This window comes from Camelus bactrianus, chromosome 30 (assembly GCF_048773025.1).
Source record: "Camelus bactrianus isolate YW-2024 breed Bactrian camel chromosome 30, ASM4877302v1, whole genome shotgun sequence".
NCBI classification, from domain to species: domain Eukaryota; kingdom Metazoa; phylum Chordata; class Mammalia; order Artiodactyla; family Camelidae; genus Camelus; species Camelus bactrianus.
Window position 1 is genome coordinate 20,995,208 of NC_133568.1, and position 15,714 is coordinate 21,010,921.

The 15,714-nt window shown below is 41.3% G+C and overlaps 1 protein-coding gene across 2 annotated transcripts; it reads left to right on the forward strand.

The window, feature by feature from the left end:
• The first annotated feature begins 2,035 nt into the window (after positions 1–2,035).
• On the forward strand, positions 2,036–15,550 carry SERPINB2 (serpin family B member 2). Of its 2 annotated transcripts, none has more exons than XM_010961261.3 (8): positions 2,036–2,153; positions 5,588–5,764; positions 9,052–9,171; positions 10,444–10,572; positions 10,767–10,884; positions 13,081–13,223; positions 13,837–14,001; positions 14,576–15,550. In XM_010961261.3, exons 2-8 carry the CDS (start codon positions 5,597–5,599, stop codon positions 14,978–14,980), a joined length of 1,248 nt encoding a protein of 415 aa, XP_010959563.2. In that variant the 5' UTR covers positions 2,036–2,153; positions 5,588–5,596; the 3' UTR covers positions 14,981–15,550. The 2 variants fall into 2 exon arrangements, with proteins under 2 accessions (XP_010959563.2, XP_045377402.2); XM_045521446.2 differs by having other exon boundaries at positions 2,066–2,194.
• The last annotated feature ends 164 nt before the right edge of the window (positions 15,551–15,714 follow it).

The following is a 15,714-nucleotide window of genomic DNA, read 5'->3' on the forward strand; positions in this document are numbered from 1 at the left end:
CTGGGTTATAGGTCCATCCCCTAGACCAGCAACGAGGTCCTTCTTCTCCGAGATCAAGAAATCAAGAAATCTCTGAATACTAAACAAAAATAGATTGCTCCTGCATAGGCAGCGAACAGAACCAGCTCTATAGCATGTTAGTAAATTAAAGCTCAGAGAAGCTGAGGAATTTGTGTAAGATTACACAGCTAGTAAGTGGCAGAAAGAGATTTCAAATCAGACCTTTCTGAATCTCTCAGAATCCACACTGTTGCTCACCACACTACAAGACCTTTCTGGAAGGTTTAGCATCTTACTCAATTCATCAAAAAACAATATTTAGTACGTAGCCACATGATGCTCAGCACTGTTCTTGCTGCTGAGGGGGAATTAAGTACATAATCCAGTTAGTGACAGAAGGCCAACTCAGATGAAACAGCTAGAACACACAAGATTAATGATTAACGATGAAGTTGAGAGTTCAGCTCTACGGGGTGCGGGTCTACACAGCAGGAATTCATCGAGGATCGCAGGAGTCAGACAGGATTTCACGGACACTGTGGGGTGTGAATGGGCCCTCCCAGACCTGGACCAGTGGGAATAAAGGTGGCTAAAGTTCTAGGCATGTTTACTGCTGGCTTAGTGGGCTGTTGTGCTGCCTCTGGGTGGTTAAAAAGCAGAACAAACTGGTTGCATCGCCAGAGGAGGCCCTCCAGGGGACGAGGCTGAAAAGGGAGAGAGACCCGGACCACCGAACGACGGCACCTGCCCAGCCCTCCCTGAGGCCGAGAACTGGCTGAGTCCAAGGGACGTGGCTGCCTGAAAGGTTTCTTTGGTCCAATGGAGGAACTTAGGATTTGAAAGAGCACTGTTGATGTGGAATTCCAGCTTTTTTTCTTTATGTAACCTGAGATCTGCCAGAAAGTAATAAATCAAATAATTTGGCTTTTGTCTGCCAGACAGAGATCCTGAAGAACAAACCTATCTCACTGTCTCCTTCATAATAACAAGGGGTCTGGGTTAAATCAACCTATTCCTTTTCGACCAGAGAGTCACGTTAGCAAGGATAAATCTGGCTCTGTGGACCACAGTCAAGCTAAGAGGCTCACGCAGGGCTCAAACCCCTAGGCCTGCTTCAGTGACACTCTGGATTGTCAAGCCAGCTCTCCACACACAGCCAGGGAGCTCGCCACACCAGCAGAGAAGGAACATGCGGCTTTTATTTCTCTTCATCCCTATCCCTTTGGGGATGTCCTATACAGGAAAGTAAAGCGCAGTGAAGGGAAGCCATCTTTACGTGTCGCAAACATTTTTCAATAAGCTCTAACAATACGAACCTTTTCAGACTCAAATTCTATTTCATCATGCACCGTCTTTGATCTGTTTTTACTCCTCCAGTTCCTTTGGTTGTTATCTAAAAATCTAGTGCTTTTCCGAATAAAGTTTCGACATCACAATTTCCAATTTACACCTATAATTTACCCAGAGTTAAAAATCAACTTAAAGTACACAGTGTATTTTCACTGTTTAATTAAAGATAAGATCTGTGTTCTAAATAGGGCAAATGAAAAGCTCTTTGGGTGTGGTCTGTGACAGGAGATTAGGGTGGCACTCAGAATTATTTAGGAAATTATAGCTTGGGAAAATGTAAGACAGTTTAAAATAGAGAATTTCTAAGGAAAAAAAGCTTTTCTTTTTTTCCCCTTTCTGTGCCCAAAGGGTTGCTTGGGGGCCACCTCGATTCAAGAGAGAAAGGATTCCATTGCCTTTAAGTACTGCAAAGAGCTCCCAAGCCATCCTTGTCAAAAGGTAGAAGGGATATTTTGTAGGACTTGGTACTAAGAGCACAGTTACAGAGGGGACTGTTGACACTGGGGCTGAAAGTTTTTAGCTAATTTTAACAGGCATATGTGGATATTGCCAAATTCGTAGGTTTCTCAATGACATCATCCTCCCAAGAAATTTCTGAAATGATGCCTTAGCAAACAAGCATTTCTATTCAAGTGATGTATTTCTGAGTAAAATGTTGAATCACTCGAAGGATACAGATTAGAAAGAGGCAGGGAAAAAAATGGTTTGTGGGAGGGGCAGAGGTTTATAAAACCTGTCATCTCCATGTCTGACTCTAACTCTCTGAAGACCTTCCGCCCGGCAGCACCTCAGAGAAGTGCCAGGTACTCCAGTGGTTTCCACGTCTTTCTCTTCATTTTTTTAAGTATGTTATTCATTCTCAGTTTGTTTCTGAAACATTACTGAGATAATTTACACTATTAGTGTAATGAAAGTTAAAATGTGGGGTGATTTTAAAGGATGAGTAAAAATTTAATGGTGTTTTCTTGCTTAGTTGTTTGTTTAGTTGAAAATATTTTAGCTGAAGATTTGAATTAAATTTATAGTAAGATTTATAGTAATCGTGAATGGCAGAAGCCAGCAGACACCTGTGTAACATTCATCAAACTAAAATGTACATTTAAGTTGTGATGTCAGTTTTATCCAACAGCTTAGTTAGTATGTGTGTATTCTTCACTAGCTAGTGTTTGCACTTTTGATGAAGACAGCTGTTATCTATTAAAATATATTAATTTAGCAATAGAAAGTAATTCATAAATTGTACATAAATATAATAAAGGTAAAGAGATGGCTCAGTTTTCATCTAAAACAATTAAAAATTAAGCAGGAATCTGGGTTGGGTCAGTTCAATACCAGAATATATTTATAATCAGTCAGTTTAGTGAATGAGAAAAATCAGCCAAATCAGTCACTGGATTGACTGACTAAAAGTGCAATAAATTATTTAATACCCTACAAACAAACAATTATTCATTGTGAAAGTTATCAAATACCAGAAAATGTTTTTAACTTTGTGGGGGGGAAAGTTTGGTAATTTTGAAAATGGGGAATTTCCTTGAAGTTATTGTTTTCTCTTTGTTCTCATTAATTTTTTTGTGGTCAATTTCAAAATACTTGCACTGTATCACTGCAAAAAAAAAAATTCATTTTAAATGCTATAGCAAAAGTAAATCCTACATTCAGTGCCAGCGAGCAGAGGGACTGTGGCTGTGAGCCTGCAGCACCTCCCGAGTTCTTTGTCACCTGTGCCAAGTTTCAGTGACACATTTGTCAACTTGTGTTGCAGGAACCGACACAGACTCACAGAGCCCAGCCCCACACATGCCATTCTTCTAGAGATAGCATTAAACACGGATTAGCAGTATCGTATCTGAACGTCAATGAGGAAATTCTAGTGTGAGGAAATTCAGGACAGGTGTTCTGAGCGATTATGCTATTTGACTTCAATTTTACATCTTCTTAGGCAGATTCCCACCCAAATGTAAGGCATGAACTTATTGGAAAGTGAGGGAACACTGCATACCTATATATATGCATATATACATATGCCTTCATAGATTTCTAAAAATATAAAAATTTCAAGCCTTATTTGAAAGGTCTGTAGAAAAAGAGCTAGAGTTGGAATCAGAAGGCTGAGATTCAGTCTAGGCTTTGAAACTGGCTGTGCAATTGACATCATATTTTCATTGGTCTAACAGGAGTTACTAAGTTTACGGGGCAAGTAATTACGCAAGTTAGGTAAAACAGAGAGGCTGAAGGAATTTGGGAATGGCACTATAGACAGCAGATATTATTTTTTATGTTAAGTGTAGTTAATTGCACCTTAAACATAAAATTTAGACTATTTTTAAAAGTAAATGCATCTGGGATGACTAATTCTGTCCTTATTTACTTATTTCTTTATAAAGTCAACTGAAATCCTAACTTGGCATTAAAAGCCTTCTGATAGTTTGTCTTGACACAAATTTTAGTGTCAAAGTGAATGACTATTAGACAGGTCACTATAAAGAATTAGGTATAGAAATCTACATGTATTTTTCTGGCTCTGATCCCTTACTAACTTTTTTTCACACGCAGTAGAGAAATATTTTATTTATGTTATTAATTCTCTGTTTCTGAAACATTATGGAGATAATTTACAAAAAAAGATCTACCCGAGATTAATTAATGTAAAGACGATTTTAAATTGGTAGGAGGAAGAGGAAATGAATTTCTGAGTCACCCGAGCGAATCTGAAACTCAGTGATGACGCAAGAGAAAAAAATAGTGATACTTTAAAAAAAAAACTTAATAAGCCTTCTAGGAGTATTACAAATTTGCTTCCTTCTTCATTTCGTTTCCTCTTTCTAGCATTTCTCAAACAAGTAGCTTGCCTAGACTCTTGCACAGAGTAGTGAAGTTAAGCAGCAGCAGGCGGGGCAGGATGGGACACTGGGTATGGTGGGTTTCTGAAGCAGACCTAGGCTTGAGTTCCTGCATTATTACATTCAAACTCTGGGACCTTGTACAAGTTACTTAACCTCTCTGGGTGTCAGGACGTAACCTACACCATAAAGATCACAATAGTGACCTCATACAGATCCTGTGACTATTAAGTGAAGAGATGAGAAGATGTGTCAGAGTTTCAGGGACAAGGTTTCCTCAATTTACTATCTGGTCTTGATAAAATACAACTGGGTTGGTATTTCACATGGCAAATTTTGATACCAATTGCAATCACTTTCTTAGAAAGAAATGTTCATAGAAGACAGCCGTGCATTAGGGAGAGACGAGACCGGGAAGCCCTTCTGCGTGAGCTCAAGGCTGTCGAGCTACAGGACCAGGCTCAGCCGGGGCCTCTCCCAGTGGCTCCACAGCCACTGTCTTCCCGTAGGATGATGAGAGTCAGAGTCGTTTGATATATTTATGTATTTTGGTAATTGTAGGGTGTGTTGTAAGCCATTAGGAAAGCATAAGATACTGTCTGTTGGCCTGAACCAACAGGTACCCACACACATCTCGGGTGTGTCCAAGTATTTGGCTGCATGCGGAAACTTAGGTCATGGAAGGCGTGTCTGTCATTCATCTTCAGATGGTTGATAGGGTGTGTGTGTGTGTGTGTGTGTGTGTGTGTGTGTGTGTGGTGTATTTGCAGGTGCAACATACAGTCCTCATGCACGACCCTGGAGGCCACCCCCCCACCCATCTAGCTTCAATTTCCAGTCCTGCCCCTTATAGTTGAGTGGCCTGGTCACTTTTCAGATTCTCTCTAGACAGCAGTTTCTTCCTTTGTGAAACAGGAACAGCAATGCCTTCCTCATTTCTGTAAGGATTAACTGGTTAGTTCAGGTGGAATGTTTAAAGCAGCAACTGTTGTACAGTAAGAATTCAATATAGACTATTTATTGCTGTTGAGGTGATTATCATGATTATCACGTGGAGTGTCACTATTCATCATGTAACTGTTTCCTCTATCTTGGGACAGGCTACGTAATTTGCAGGATCCAGTGCAAAACGAAAATGCAGGCAGGGTCCCTTGTTTAATATTATTAAGACTTTCCAGACGTTGACAGCTGGGCATTGTATCAAGCATGGTACCCATTATGGGTGCACAGGTCCCAGAGTGTTGCTGCCCCTGCTCTGCTTCGTGCTGTTCGATGAAGAAAGAACGGAGAGGGAACCCCTTCCCTACAGGGTACAGCTTGTGATACTCTGCTGACATCACCCAAAATGTTGAGTCATCTTTTAGAGTTTTCTTTCCCCCTCACTTTCCTTCTAGATTGAAACAATGGAAGAACTTTATGTGGCCAACACCATCTTTGCCCTCAATTTCTTCAAGCACCTGGCAAATGCAAGCGCCACCCAGAATCTCTTCTTCTCCCCGTGGAGCATCTCATCCACCATGGCCATGGTCTACCTGGGTGCCAGGGGCAGCACAGCAGACCAGATGGCCAAAGTAAGTGTCTGTTAAAGCTCCGAATTAGAACCGGATGATTCCTAAACTGATCTGTAGAATTGCTCTGATTTTCTGCTTGTCGTATCTGGACTATAACAAGGTCAGCTATCATCACAAGCCATTACAACAAGAGTGCCTTAGATTCAAATCTATAAAACAGCCAAACCACGGAAGCCCTCAATGGTACACTTAGCAGAAGGCGTATTGGAGTTTCTTATCCTGCAAGGTTAGAAATAGTTAATAGTGACAACATGTTACATTTTGATAACATAATGTTTAGACTTTTCAAAGTATTTGCATGCTTTGTCTCTCGGTTTTAAGACAAGTGTCGTTTGACAGGTGAGAGAGTGGCAGCGGGAACGAAACACCTTTCCCCGGGGTTTCACATGGTTTCCTCCTCCTCGTCCAGGCTCCTTCCATCGCTCTGCCACAGTGATGTGTTTGTTCCCCATTTATGGAAAGAATTCCTCCTAGTGGTTTTAAGAGAATGTCACCGAGAGGGAAAAAAAGTGTCCCAGAGCTGTGGTCTCTGCACTCTTGGAGACTTGAGAGGGCCTCAGCCAGTGTTCTCAGCCCTGTGAGGTCACGCCAACAAAATGGGGCCAGACGTGATGGCAGGTCTTCAAAGCCAAGGAGGACAAGGTGTGGGGCACCATCGGGAGGTATTTCTGTCAAGGCCACCGGCTTCCTTCCTTGGTGAATGGATACCAGCTCAGTCAGGGCACGCTTTCTCTGAGTCTGGGGCCATGAGAGTTCAGTGAACTACTTCACCTGTACTCTGCAATAGTCCTATGGTATAAATCCAGCACAATTAAAATGCACATGAGCCTGTATGTCCTGGGTCAGTGACCAGACAAGGCAATCATATAATTAAAATTCTTTCCTATTCCCATGCACGCAAACATGAAAACTGAATGCTTTAAGTACAGGTTCTGGTTCTCACGAGCATGGATTCTGCTTTCAGTCACACCAAAACGCCGCTGGCTACTTTCGAGTTTCCCACAAGAACTGTACCTGAGTGTGTGTATATAGACAGATGATATATATAGCCTTCCAGGGACAGGGTGAACTACTTGAGACAGGCCTTGTTTGGAGTGGCTCACAGAGTGCTAGCCAATCTCATCGCAGGAGGAAAAGGGATGGGAGATCTACTCCCGGAGTTTGTGGCGGTTTAGACAACAACACTTAGAGCAAAACTCAGTTGCTCAACTCACTGATACCAGCAACATTTTGCAAAACTCCTTTCCCTTTATTTCTTTGCCTTGAAAGAATAAATGCAGTGGACTGCACTGAAAACTAGAAAACATCAGGGTCTTCATTTTTTAATGTAAAGGAATCAGAAGCAATATATTTTGAGGACAAATGCTAAATGAAGGGCTCTGGGTGCTTCAAGTGAGAAAGCTGACTTTGATACCAAAGGAAAGTTAACTTAGTTGTCACTCTGGGCACCACACAGCTTTTCTCTATCTGGAAAGCACTTTAAGCATTTTCTATAGTTTTCTTGTAACTCTGCTGCACGTGCGGATGTTAACGTTCGAAGGCGAATCTGGTTAATTCTCTCCTATGAAAAGAGGAGACACTCTCTGGCTTGGAGGCCGAAGCACGGACCCCGGGGACAGACCTGCGGAGTTTGAGTGGGGGCTTTGCCACTTACTAGGGGTATGAGTGAAGCCATTTCAACTCTCTGAGTCTCAGTTTTCTCATGTTTAAAATGAGAATGAAAAAGCATAACCGGCAAGATCCTCATGCAGGTTGGAGGTGACAGGAGAGGCACCTGGTCGCAGTCACTGTTACAACAGTGGAGACGTTTTAGCACCCTCGCCAGGCACCTTTCTTCTCTGACTTACGAATTTACCCACAGAGCACAGAGTCCTGGGAGGCAGGTGCTGGGATGACCATAGTCATTTTACAGATGAGAAAATTAGGGCGAGACGAGGCCACGCAGGTGGGAATGGATAGAGCTGGTAAGGCTGTCGTGGAAAGACAGGGGTAGACAGAAGGGATAAACTCGCACGGAGCGTAGGCCACGTGCCACCAGCAGGGGGGTCTTCACCCAGCTCCCATCTTTCGGACACACCCACACACCTGCCCAGGTGAAGCTGCCCCTGTGGGCAGGGTGCCTGCCTTGCTGTTTTCTCCGTGGCCTCAGCACGGCCCAGGGTCACCTCACATCCCCCACTCCCGCAGGGACTTTTGCAGTGATTCAGGAAGGCTTTAGTGCTGGCCAGGAGACCCCCCGACTTAAGGGTCAATAAAAGGGAGGAAAAGCAGAGAAGCTGTTACAGGAAGTTGTCTCCCCTTACATGGGGGCAGTCGGACCACTTGTTTTCAGAGAGTATTAGGTACGACTTACAATGTATGCTCTGAAGAGCAGAGAAAGACCCCACGAGCCCTAACGCCTCTCCTTCCAGCCTAGAAACTGCCTGCCTGGCTGGACAAGTCCGCCTTTCCTTCTTTAGCAGAACCTCCACCAAAAGTCCATTTACCAGACAAGCTCCCCCTTACCTGAGGCCCCACAGGGATGCACTGCAGGGACCTAGGGGACCCAAAGAAGGTTGGAGGTGAGAGGGTAGGCGGCAGGGCCAGTCTGGGGGTGCTGAGACTGGCTGAGGCTATGGTGCTCCAGGAGGGGACCTGAGGCACCTTCCAGGGCCAGCCTTCATCTGTCAGCCTCACTGTTATCTGGACCTTCCACCTACAACATAGAGATTTGTATTGTCATCTGGCTTCTGCCATCTGCCCCCCACATGGACAGTGGTGTGGGGTTTCTTTATGTGTAAATAAGGTACGTGCAAATATTTTAGGTCACCCCCCGCTAATATTAAGTGATCTGTTTTTATGCTTAAGCTAACTTTGGCTTGTAGTTTTTGACAGATTAGAAGTGAATAATATATAAGGCCACTGAAAAGAGAAATACAAGGTCAGGAGTTAACCTTATTACTTCTTTCAAAATACTGACATGTTTTCAAGGTAACTTATGAGTTGGATGGTAATTTACATAATTTAATGGAGAGGTTATAAATCAACCCATAATAACAAATTGTTGTCAAAATGGCCAGTATATGAGTTATAGGCAGTATAAAATAACTCATGCTGTCTCCTACAAGGGGAATTTCAGTTGGCTGGCACTTACATATTACATATGAAAAATACCTACCTAAGCTTGCTGCCCAGACACCAAAGCAGGGAACTAGGCATACGACCGTTAATAGGTACCTGATAGCCACTGGCTCAAAAGTTAAGTAACTTAGCAGAAAAATGTCCCCATTTTCTAATTCTGATTGTAGGTGCTTCAGTTTAACAAAGTTGGAGTCCGTGAAGGCACCCCAATGACCCCAGAGAACGTCACCGGCAGTGAATCCATGCAGCAGATCCAGAAGGGTACCTACCCTGACGCTATTTTGCAGGTATCTGACTCATCCATCCCTATTTCTTTGGTGTTTTGTTTCCAGAATCTTCTTGTCTTAAAGTCACAATGCCAGACTGGAAAGGAACCTAGTAAAACTTCCCTCAGTCACAGAGAACAAAGACCCACAGTCCTTAAGCAAACATCCTAGTCACCCTGATAAGTCAGCACAGAGCCAGGGTAGAATCCTGACCTCCAGGCCAAGACTATTTCTAAATTCTACCACACCACTTGGCCATTAGCTGGGTGTGGATAATTTATTCTAGAACCAAGCATCTAGAAGTAGAGATGCTTTGACTACATATACAAGGAGGCAGATTTCCAGAGGGGAGAGGTTAAGGAGTGGCAAGCAATTGAGAAATGGAGATGGCCAGGCCTGGTGACAGCATGAGAGGTCACTGCCCCTCAGATGACCCTTCTCTCCCATCCTCCTCTCTCTTCTCTATCATCTATATATCTATCTATTTATCTATCTATCTATCTATCTATCCAATCTACCTCAGGTAATAATATCTCTTCTCAATCCTCCACCTCCTTGAACACCAGCTCCCCAGGTAAACCACAGGAGCATCACACAGATGCACTCTTATCGGTAACAACTCCCACAATCGCACTCCAGAGTCAGGTTATGGGGAGACACCTCTTGGGAACACTGGTGCTCCATCTGCCTGTCACCCAGGGATTCTGGACTCAGGAGCAGGAAGGACATTTGGCCAGGTCTGAATGGACAGCTGGCCGTCCCTCTGCAGGGCTCTGACCTCTGCTTCACCCAGCCGCCGCCGCTGTCACTAAGCCCTGTGTCTGTCATCGTGCTCACAAACTTCAGTCTGGGGACTGGAATTCCCCTCACTTTCGTGGCTTTCTAAAAACCCAGATTTTCCACTGTACAGACTACCCCTTAATTATAAAATGGTATTTGTAGAAGTTACATGAACTTAAAAAAAATTTCTAAGGTAACATTTTATTATAAGAAAAATTGCTTAGAGACTTTGGAGTTTAGGAAACTATAAAAGGAACCTGACTTTCTTCTAGGATCTTGGTTCCTTCATGGTTAAATCCAATCCAGAGGCACAGTAAGATATGAAATAAGTGAAAAATGACCTGATTAGATTTCATGTATCATATCCATATCAAATTATTTCCTCGGAGATTCCTCTGAAGCGCCAGAGGAAAAGCATCCTTTAATACAGCACTTTATGGATGTATTGAAAAAAAAACCCTTTGCTTAAGAAATACTGTGTTATACAATGAGAATCCCTCCTTTCTGTTTAAGGCACAAGCTGCAGGCACCATCCATTCATCCTTCCATTCTCTCAGCTCTGCAATCAACGCGTCCACAGGGGAGTATTTATTGGAAAGTGCCAATAAGCTGTTTGGAGAGAAGTCTGCAGGATTCAAGGAAGTAAGTGAAGACTGCGATTTAAATGACAGGGCCCCAGACTTGCAATGATGACACTTCCAAAGCTGTTCCTTATGATTGGCTCCCCAGTCTTGATAGAGAGCTTATAATTTACCATTACACTAAGGCTTGTTCAGTATAAATTCTATGTAACCCTTGGCACTTTTTTTTTTTTTTTTTTTTTTTTTGCTTTAAAGGAATACATGCAACTCTCCAAGAAATATTATTCTACCGAACCCCAGGCAGTAGACTTCCTAGAATGTTCAGAAGAAGCCAGAAAAAAGATTAATTCTTGGGTCGAGACTCAAACCAAAGGTAAAACCAAGGACATATTTTCTGTTCTTCTTTCCAGTTAGATAACTCTGATCTAGTTTTTAAAAACCATCCTTGAACTGAGTCCTTATTCCCTTGAAAATCACCCAACCTTAGCTTTTGGGTTAATATAACCTCATTCTTGTTGAGCCATGTAGTGTTTAAGTGAGAAAAAACAACTGAGGTCCGCTAATAGAAGACATATATTCAGTACTTAAATAATTTGATTTTGGTTATTACCTTAGAATATAAGAGGAGACACTTGTTTTCTAATATAGGAAATACAGCCTTGAAATAATTGTGACTCTGTGTCCACTGTGGACAAAAAACAAAGAATAAAAGGCTTGACTTTCAGCTGAGTGATGGGTGTGAGAATACTGGCAATGGACGAGGGGGATGATAAAATTATTTTAACCCCTTCTTCTATTTCACCATTCATAGTCAGTTTATTGTTGAGTTCCTGTTTTACCTCTTTGTGATTGTCTAAGCTCCTGCTACCACTGGAACTCACGTTCCTAATTCTTAACTGACTCATCCAAGATCCCAGTAACAGTGGTGAAGCTGGAGTCCCCTCTTCTTCTGAGCTTTAGTCTAATTCTGGGATTCTTCAATTGGATGTTTAAAGAGTTTGATAACTTAATGCAAACCATCTCCCTCCCCCAGGTTTTTATTTACTTCTTACGTTTAAAACATTGTTTCAAGCAATAGTATGGTGTCTTGGTTTCTTAGCTACAGTAATGCAAAAAAACAAAAACAAAAACAAAACAAAAAACACCTAAACTAAGTTCTATAGAATTAAAAAAATATTTTTGTTTCTCTGAAAATAGTTGATCTACTTTGGTTTTTCATTTTGAGATTTTTAAATTACTGCTCTGAAACACTGACACAGCACTGACAAAAAGGAAGCAGAGAAAGAAAAGATTAACAGAACTGAAAGTAAAACTGGATTGCAACATTACAGACGTGACAGTTTCCCTTTTTTGAGAACAGCAAGAAGTTATCTTCTCTTTGCGCATTTGTGCTGAAGGGCTGTAATTCAATCAGTTAAGTTGCCAAAATGCCAAGTTGCCATTTGCGAGCACTCTTTTACCAAATTTTATAATAATCTGAGAAAATTTTGTTTCGTTATGATCAAATACTAATTTTGTCACATGCATCACAAAGTTAAATAAAATCTTAGTAGATTTCCACAGCAACCAAAAATTTAAATTGCCTAGGGGATATACTGAATGGAGATACTGAATGAGTATACTGAAAACAGTGACCTTTTTATTCGAGTCCTATGTCTGTCAGCAGGAATGGAAGACGGCGGTCTTGCAGAGACAGAATTCTGACTACTTTATAAGCACCATGACCTTGGGAAGATTGCTAACCTCTTTCACCATGGTGTTCATTTATGCAAGATGACACTAGTAACAGTCACCTCCTAGAGTAGTTGTGAGGATTAAATAAAATAACGTATTTAGTGGTTGAAATACTGCAGAGCAGGCATTCACTATAAACGGCTGTTTCTTAAACCAACTTTTTTTTTTAAAAAATGGCCACACTCAGATGTTACCATTTCTGGGCAGCATCCCTGGCTCACTCTCTGTGTTGTCATAGCTCTCTGAATTTTTAAGTTCTCTTGTAGAACTTGTCACATGTTGTTTCCCAACTGATTTAATAATCGATAATCTCAGCCCCATCAGGACGATTCTCCCTTCTCATTTCATGAATCTGCTCTACTCCCAGGGTAGGTCTAGCATAACTTCCAAAAAACCTGTTTTTGAATGAATCAGTGGGTCAGACCCATAGACTCTCTGGAGCAGATCTGGAAGGAGCCCGAGTGACTTACTGTGGAAAGGCACCCTTACGCCCCTTAAGAGACTCATTTTCACTCCCATCGGAATTAAGTAACTTTATACAACTACAAAACTTTGAGAAAACAATATAAAAAGAAAACACAATTTTTTCCAAGTCTGATAGTAATTCTAAATCTTAACTGCATTCCTTCTCTTGGATTTTGCAAACCTGAGCAATTTGGCCTGAGGTTTACCTCTGATTTAAATAAATAAGGAGAAAAACTTGAACTTGAAGATCAGCATCTCTGCAGTTTGACAAACGTGGATGCTGAGTTTGATGGTGACTCAAAAGATTCAAGAAATCATAACTTCACAGTTCTTAATCATAAAACCTAAACATGTATCATATTTTCTGCAGGCAAAGTCCCAAACTTGTTACCTGAAGGTTCTGTAGGTGTGGACACGAAGATGGTCCTGGTGAATGCTGTCTACTTCAAAGGAAAGTGGAAAACTCCATTTCAGAAGAAATTAAACAGGCTTTATCCTTTCCGTGTGAACTTGGTATGAGACAATGAGACAGATTTTCTTAATATACATTTTAGGGCCTTTGACAAGAGACAGAAAGAAAAATTAGGGACCACTCACTGACGCCCATTCATCTTTTGCTAGTTGTAAGTTATGCACGCTGGACAGTTTATTGACTCTTTCGAGCTACTGAATAGCACTCAGTAATTCCACATGAGTAGTGGTGAAAACCATGGGCTTTACAGTTACACAATCCTGGACTCACATGCAGGCTCTACCACCTACCAGCTATGATGTTACTCGCGGTCCACGCATTCCACCTTGTGATCTGTAAAACTATGGTAACAATAATATCCAACTCAAGAGGTGGTTGTAAGGATCCAGTGGGGTTTTGCAGTGTTCTTGGCCCCCAGTAGGCACTGAACAAACGTTCTAGTATTGCTATAATTGTAACTGTCCATCTTATTACTAATGGATATAATCTTGATAAAACTAAATAGGTCAGAGAAAGGGTATACAGATATTATTTTCTGTTGATTTTTAAAAACATAGTTTTTCAGTATGAAAGCAGAACCCATTCACTTTTATGTCTGTCAACCTTTTGACCTTTTAGTATCACCTTTCACCTTTTACTGTTTAATAACTGCAGACTCAGAGCACACCAGTGCAGATGATGTTCTTGCACGAAAAGCTGAACATTGGATACATAGCAGACCTAAAGGTTCAGATTCTAGAACTCCCCTACGCTGGTGATGTCAGCATGTTCCTGCTGCTTCCAGATGAAATTGCTGAATTCTCCACTGGCTTGGAGCTGGTAAGGTGTTCCAGCTTCAATTGTTCCGAACTTTTGGAGCTAAACTGACCTTTGCACGTGTCTACACCTTAGGAAATGGTGTGCAACTTCTCATAGAAAGATATGAATTGGTTGAGAGTAACTGTGACATGTCTCAAACTTTCATTCAAAGCCTTAAACATATGTCATACAGGCTACCTTTCTTACCAATCTGTTAAATTATGGTTACCGAGGGGAAACGGGGTGGGAAGGGATAAATTGGGCGTTCGAGATTTGCACATATTAACCAATGTATATAAAACAGATAAAAAACAAATTTCTTCTGTATAGCTTAGCAAACTATATTCACTATCTTACATTATCTTATATCTATAATGAAAGAGAATATGAAAACAAGTGTATGTATATATGACTGAAACATTATGCTGTACACCAGAAATTGACACGTTGTAACTGACTACACTTCAATTAAAAATTTGCATATCACCCACAATATAGTAAAGTTAAAGTCACTGATTTTCAACGTTAGTCTTAGAAGTTGTTTTCCTTCTCTTTTAAGCACTCATTGATTTTGTTTTGTCTTTTGGATTTGCAGCTGGAAAGTGAAATAACCTACGACAAACTCAACAGGTGGATCAGCGAAGACACCATGGCCGGAGACGACGTGGAGGTGTACCTTCCCCAGTTCAAATTAGAAGAGCATTATGAACTCAAACCCATTCTGAAGAGCATGGGCATGGCTGATGCCTTCAGCAAGGGCCAAGCCAATTTCTTAGGGATGTCAGAAAAGAATGACCTGTTTCTGTCCGAAGTGTTCCATCAAGCCACTGTGGATGTTAACGAGGAGGGCACTGAAGCAGCTGCTGGCACCGGGGCCATTATGTCTGGGAGAACTGGCCACGGAGGCCCACAGTTTGTGGCAGACCATCCTTTCCTCTTCTTTATCATGCACAAGATAACCAAGAACATCCTCTTTTTCGGCAGATTTGCATCTCCTTAAGTTCAGAGGTTCTGTTTCTGCACAGGACTTTGTAATATGAGGTTAAACCTCAGAATTGCTACAACGGCCAAAACTTTAGAGATCTTTTCTACATATTTCTGTTTTTTATGAGCATTTTTTCTTACATACTGAGTATAAACACAGACATAGCTTGACAATTGTCAAATTATAACATTACCACTCTATTAATCACTTCGTCTCCTAAAATGGGAGGATGTTCCACTTAGATCTTCCTTACTCTTGACTTATTTTATAGCATTAACTTTTTTGGCATTATTTATTATTTTATATAACAGTTTTTTGTTATTGTTCACTGTCTACTGTAGCGGGTACTGTTACAGAAGCAGGTCATCACTTATTTTTCTTTCTAAGGAAATGGACTTATTTGTTCTTATAATGAAGGGTGACTAGGTGTCTTTCCATGCCTTTCTAGAATAAGAACCTAGAAGAAAGCACTGAACAACAGGCACATGTATGCTGTGTGCATTTTTAGCATTAGGTATCACACAGATGTGTCTGTAACTTACACAAGATTGCAAATATATGAAAAATAAATGTATTTTCACACAACCATTTGTCTGTTGCCATTCCATTAGGTCTTTCGATCATAAGACCTGTTTATCCTGATTCTCAGGAATCAGGCATCATGGCTCATTTGTGGGAAACATGAAGAAAACAGATAGAATAAAGGAGCCAGGGGAATAAACAATCCTCTTGCAAGGAGCCCCAGTGTT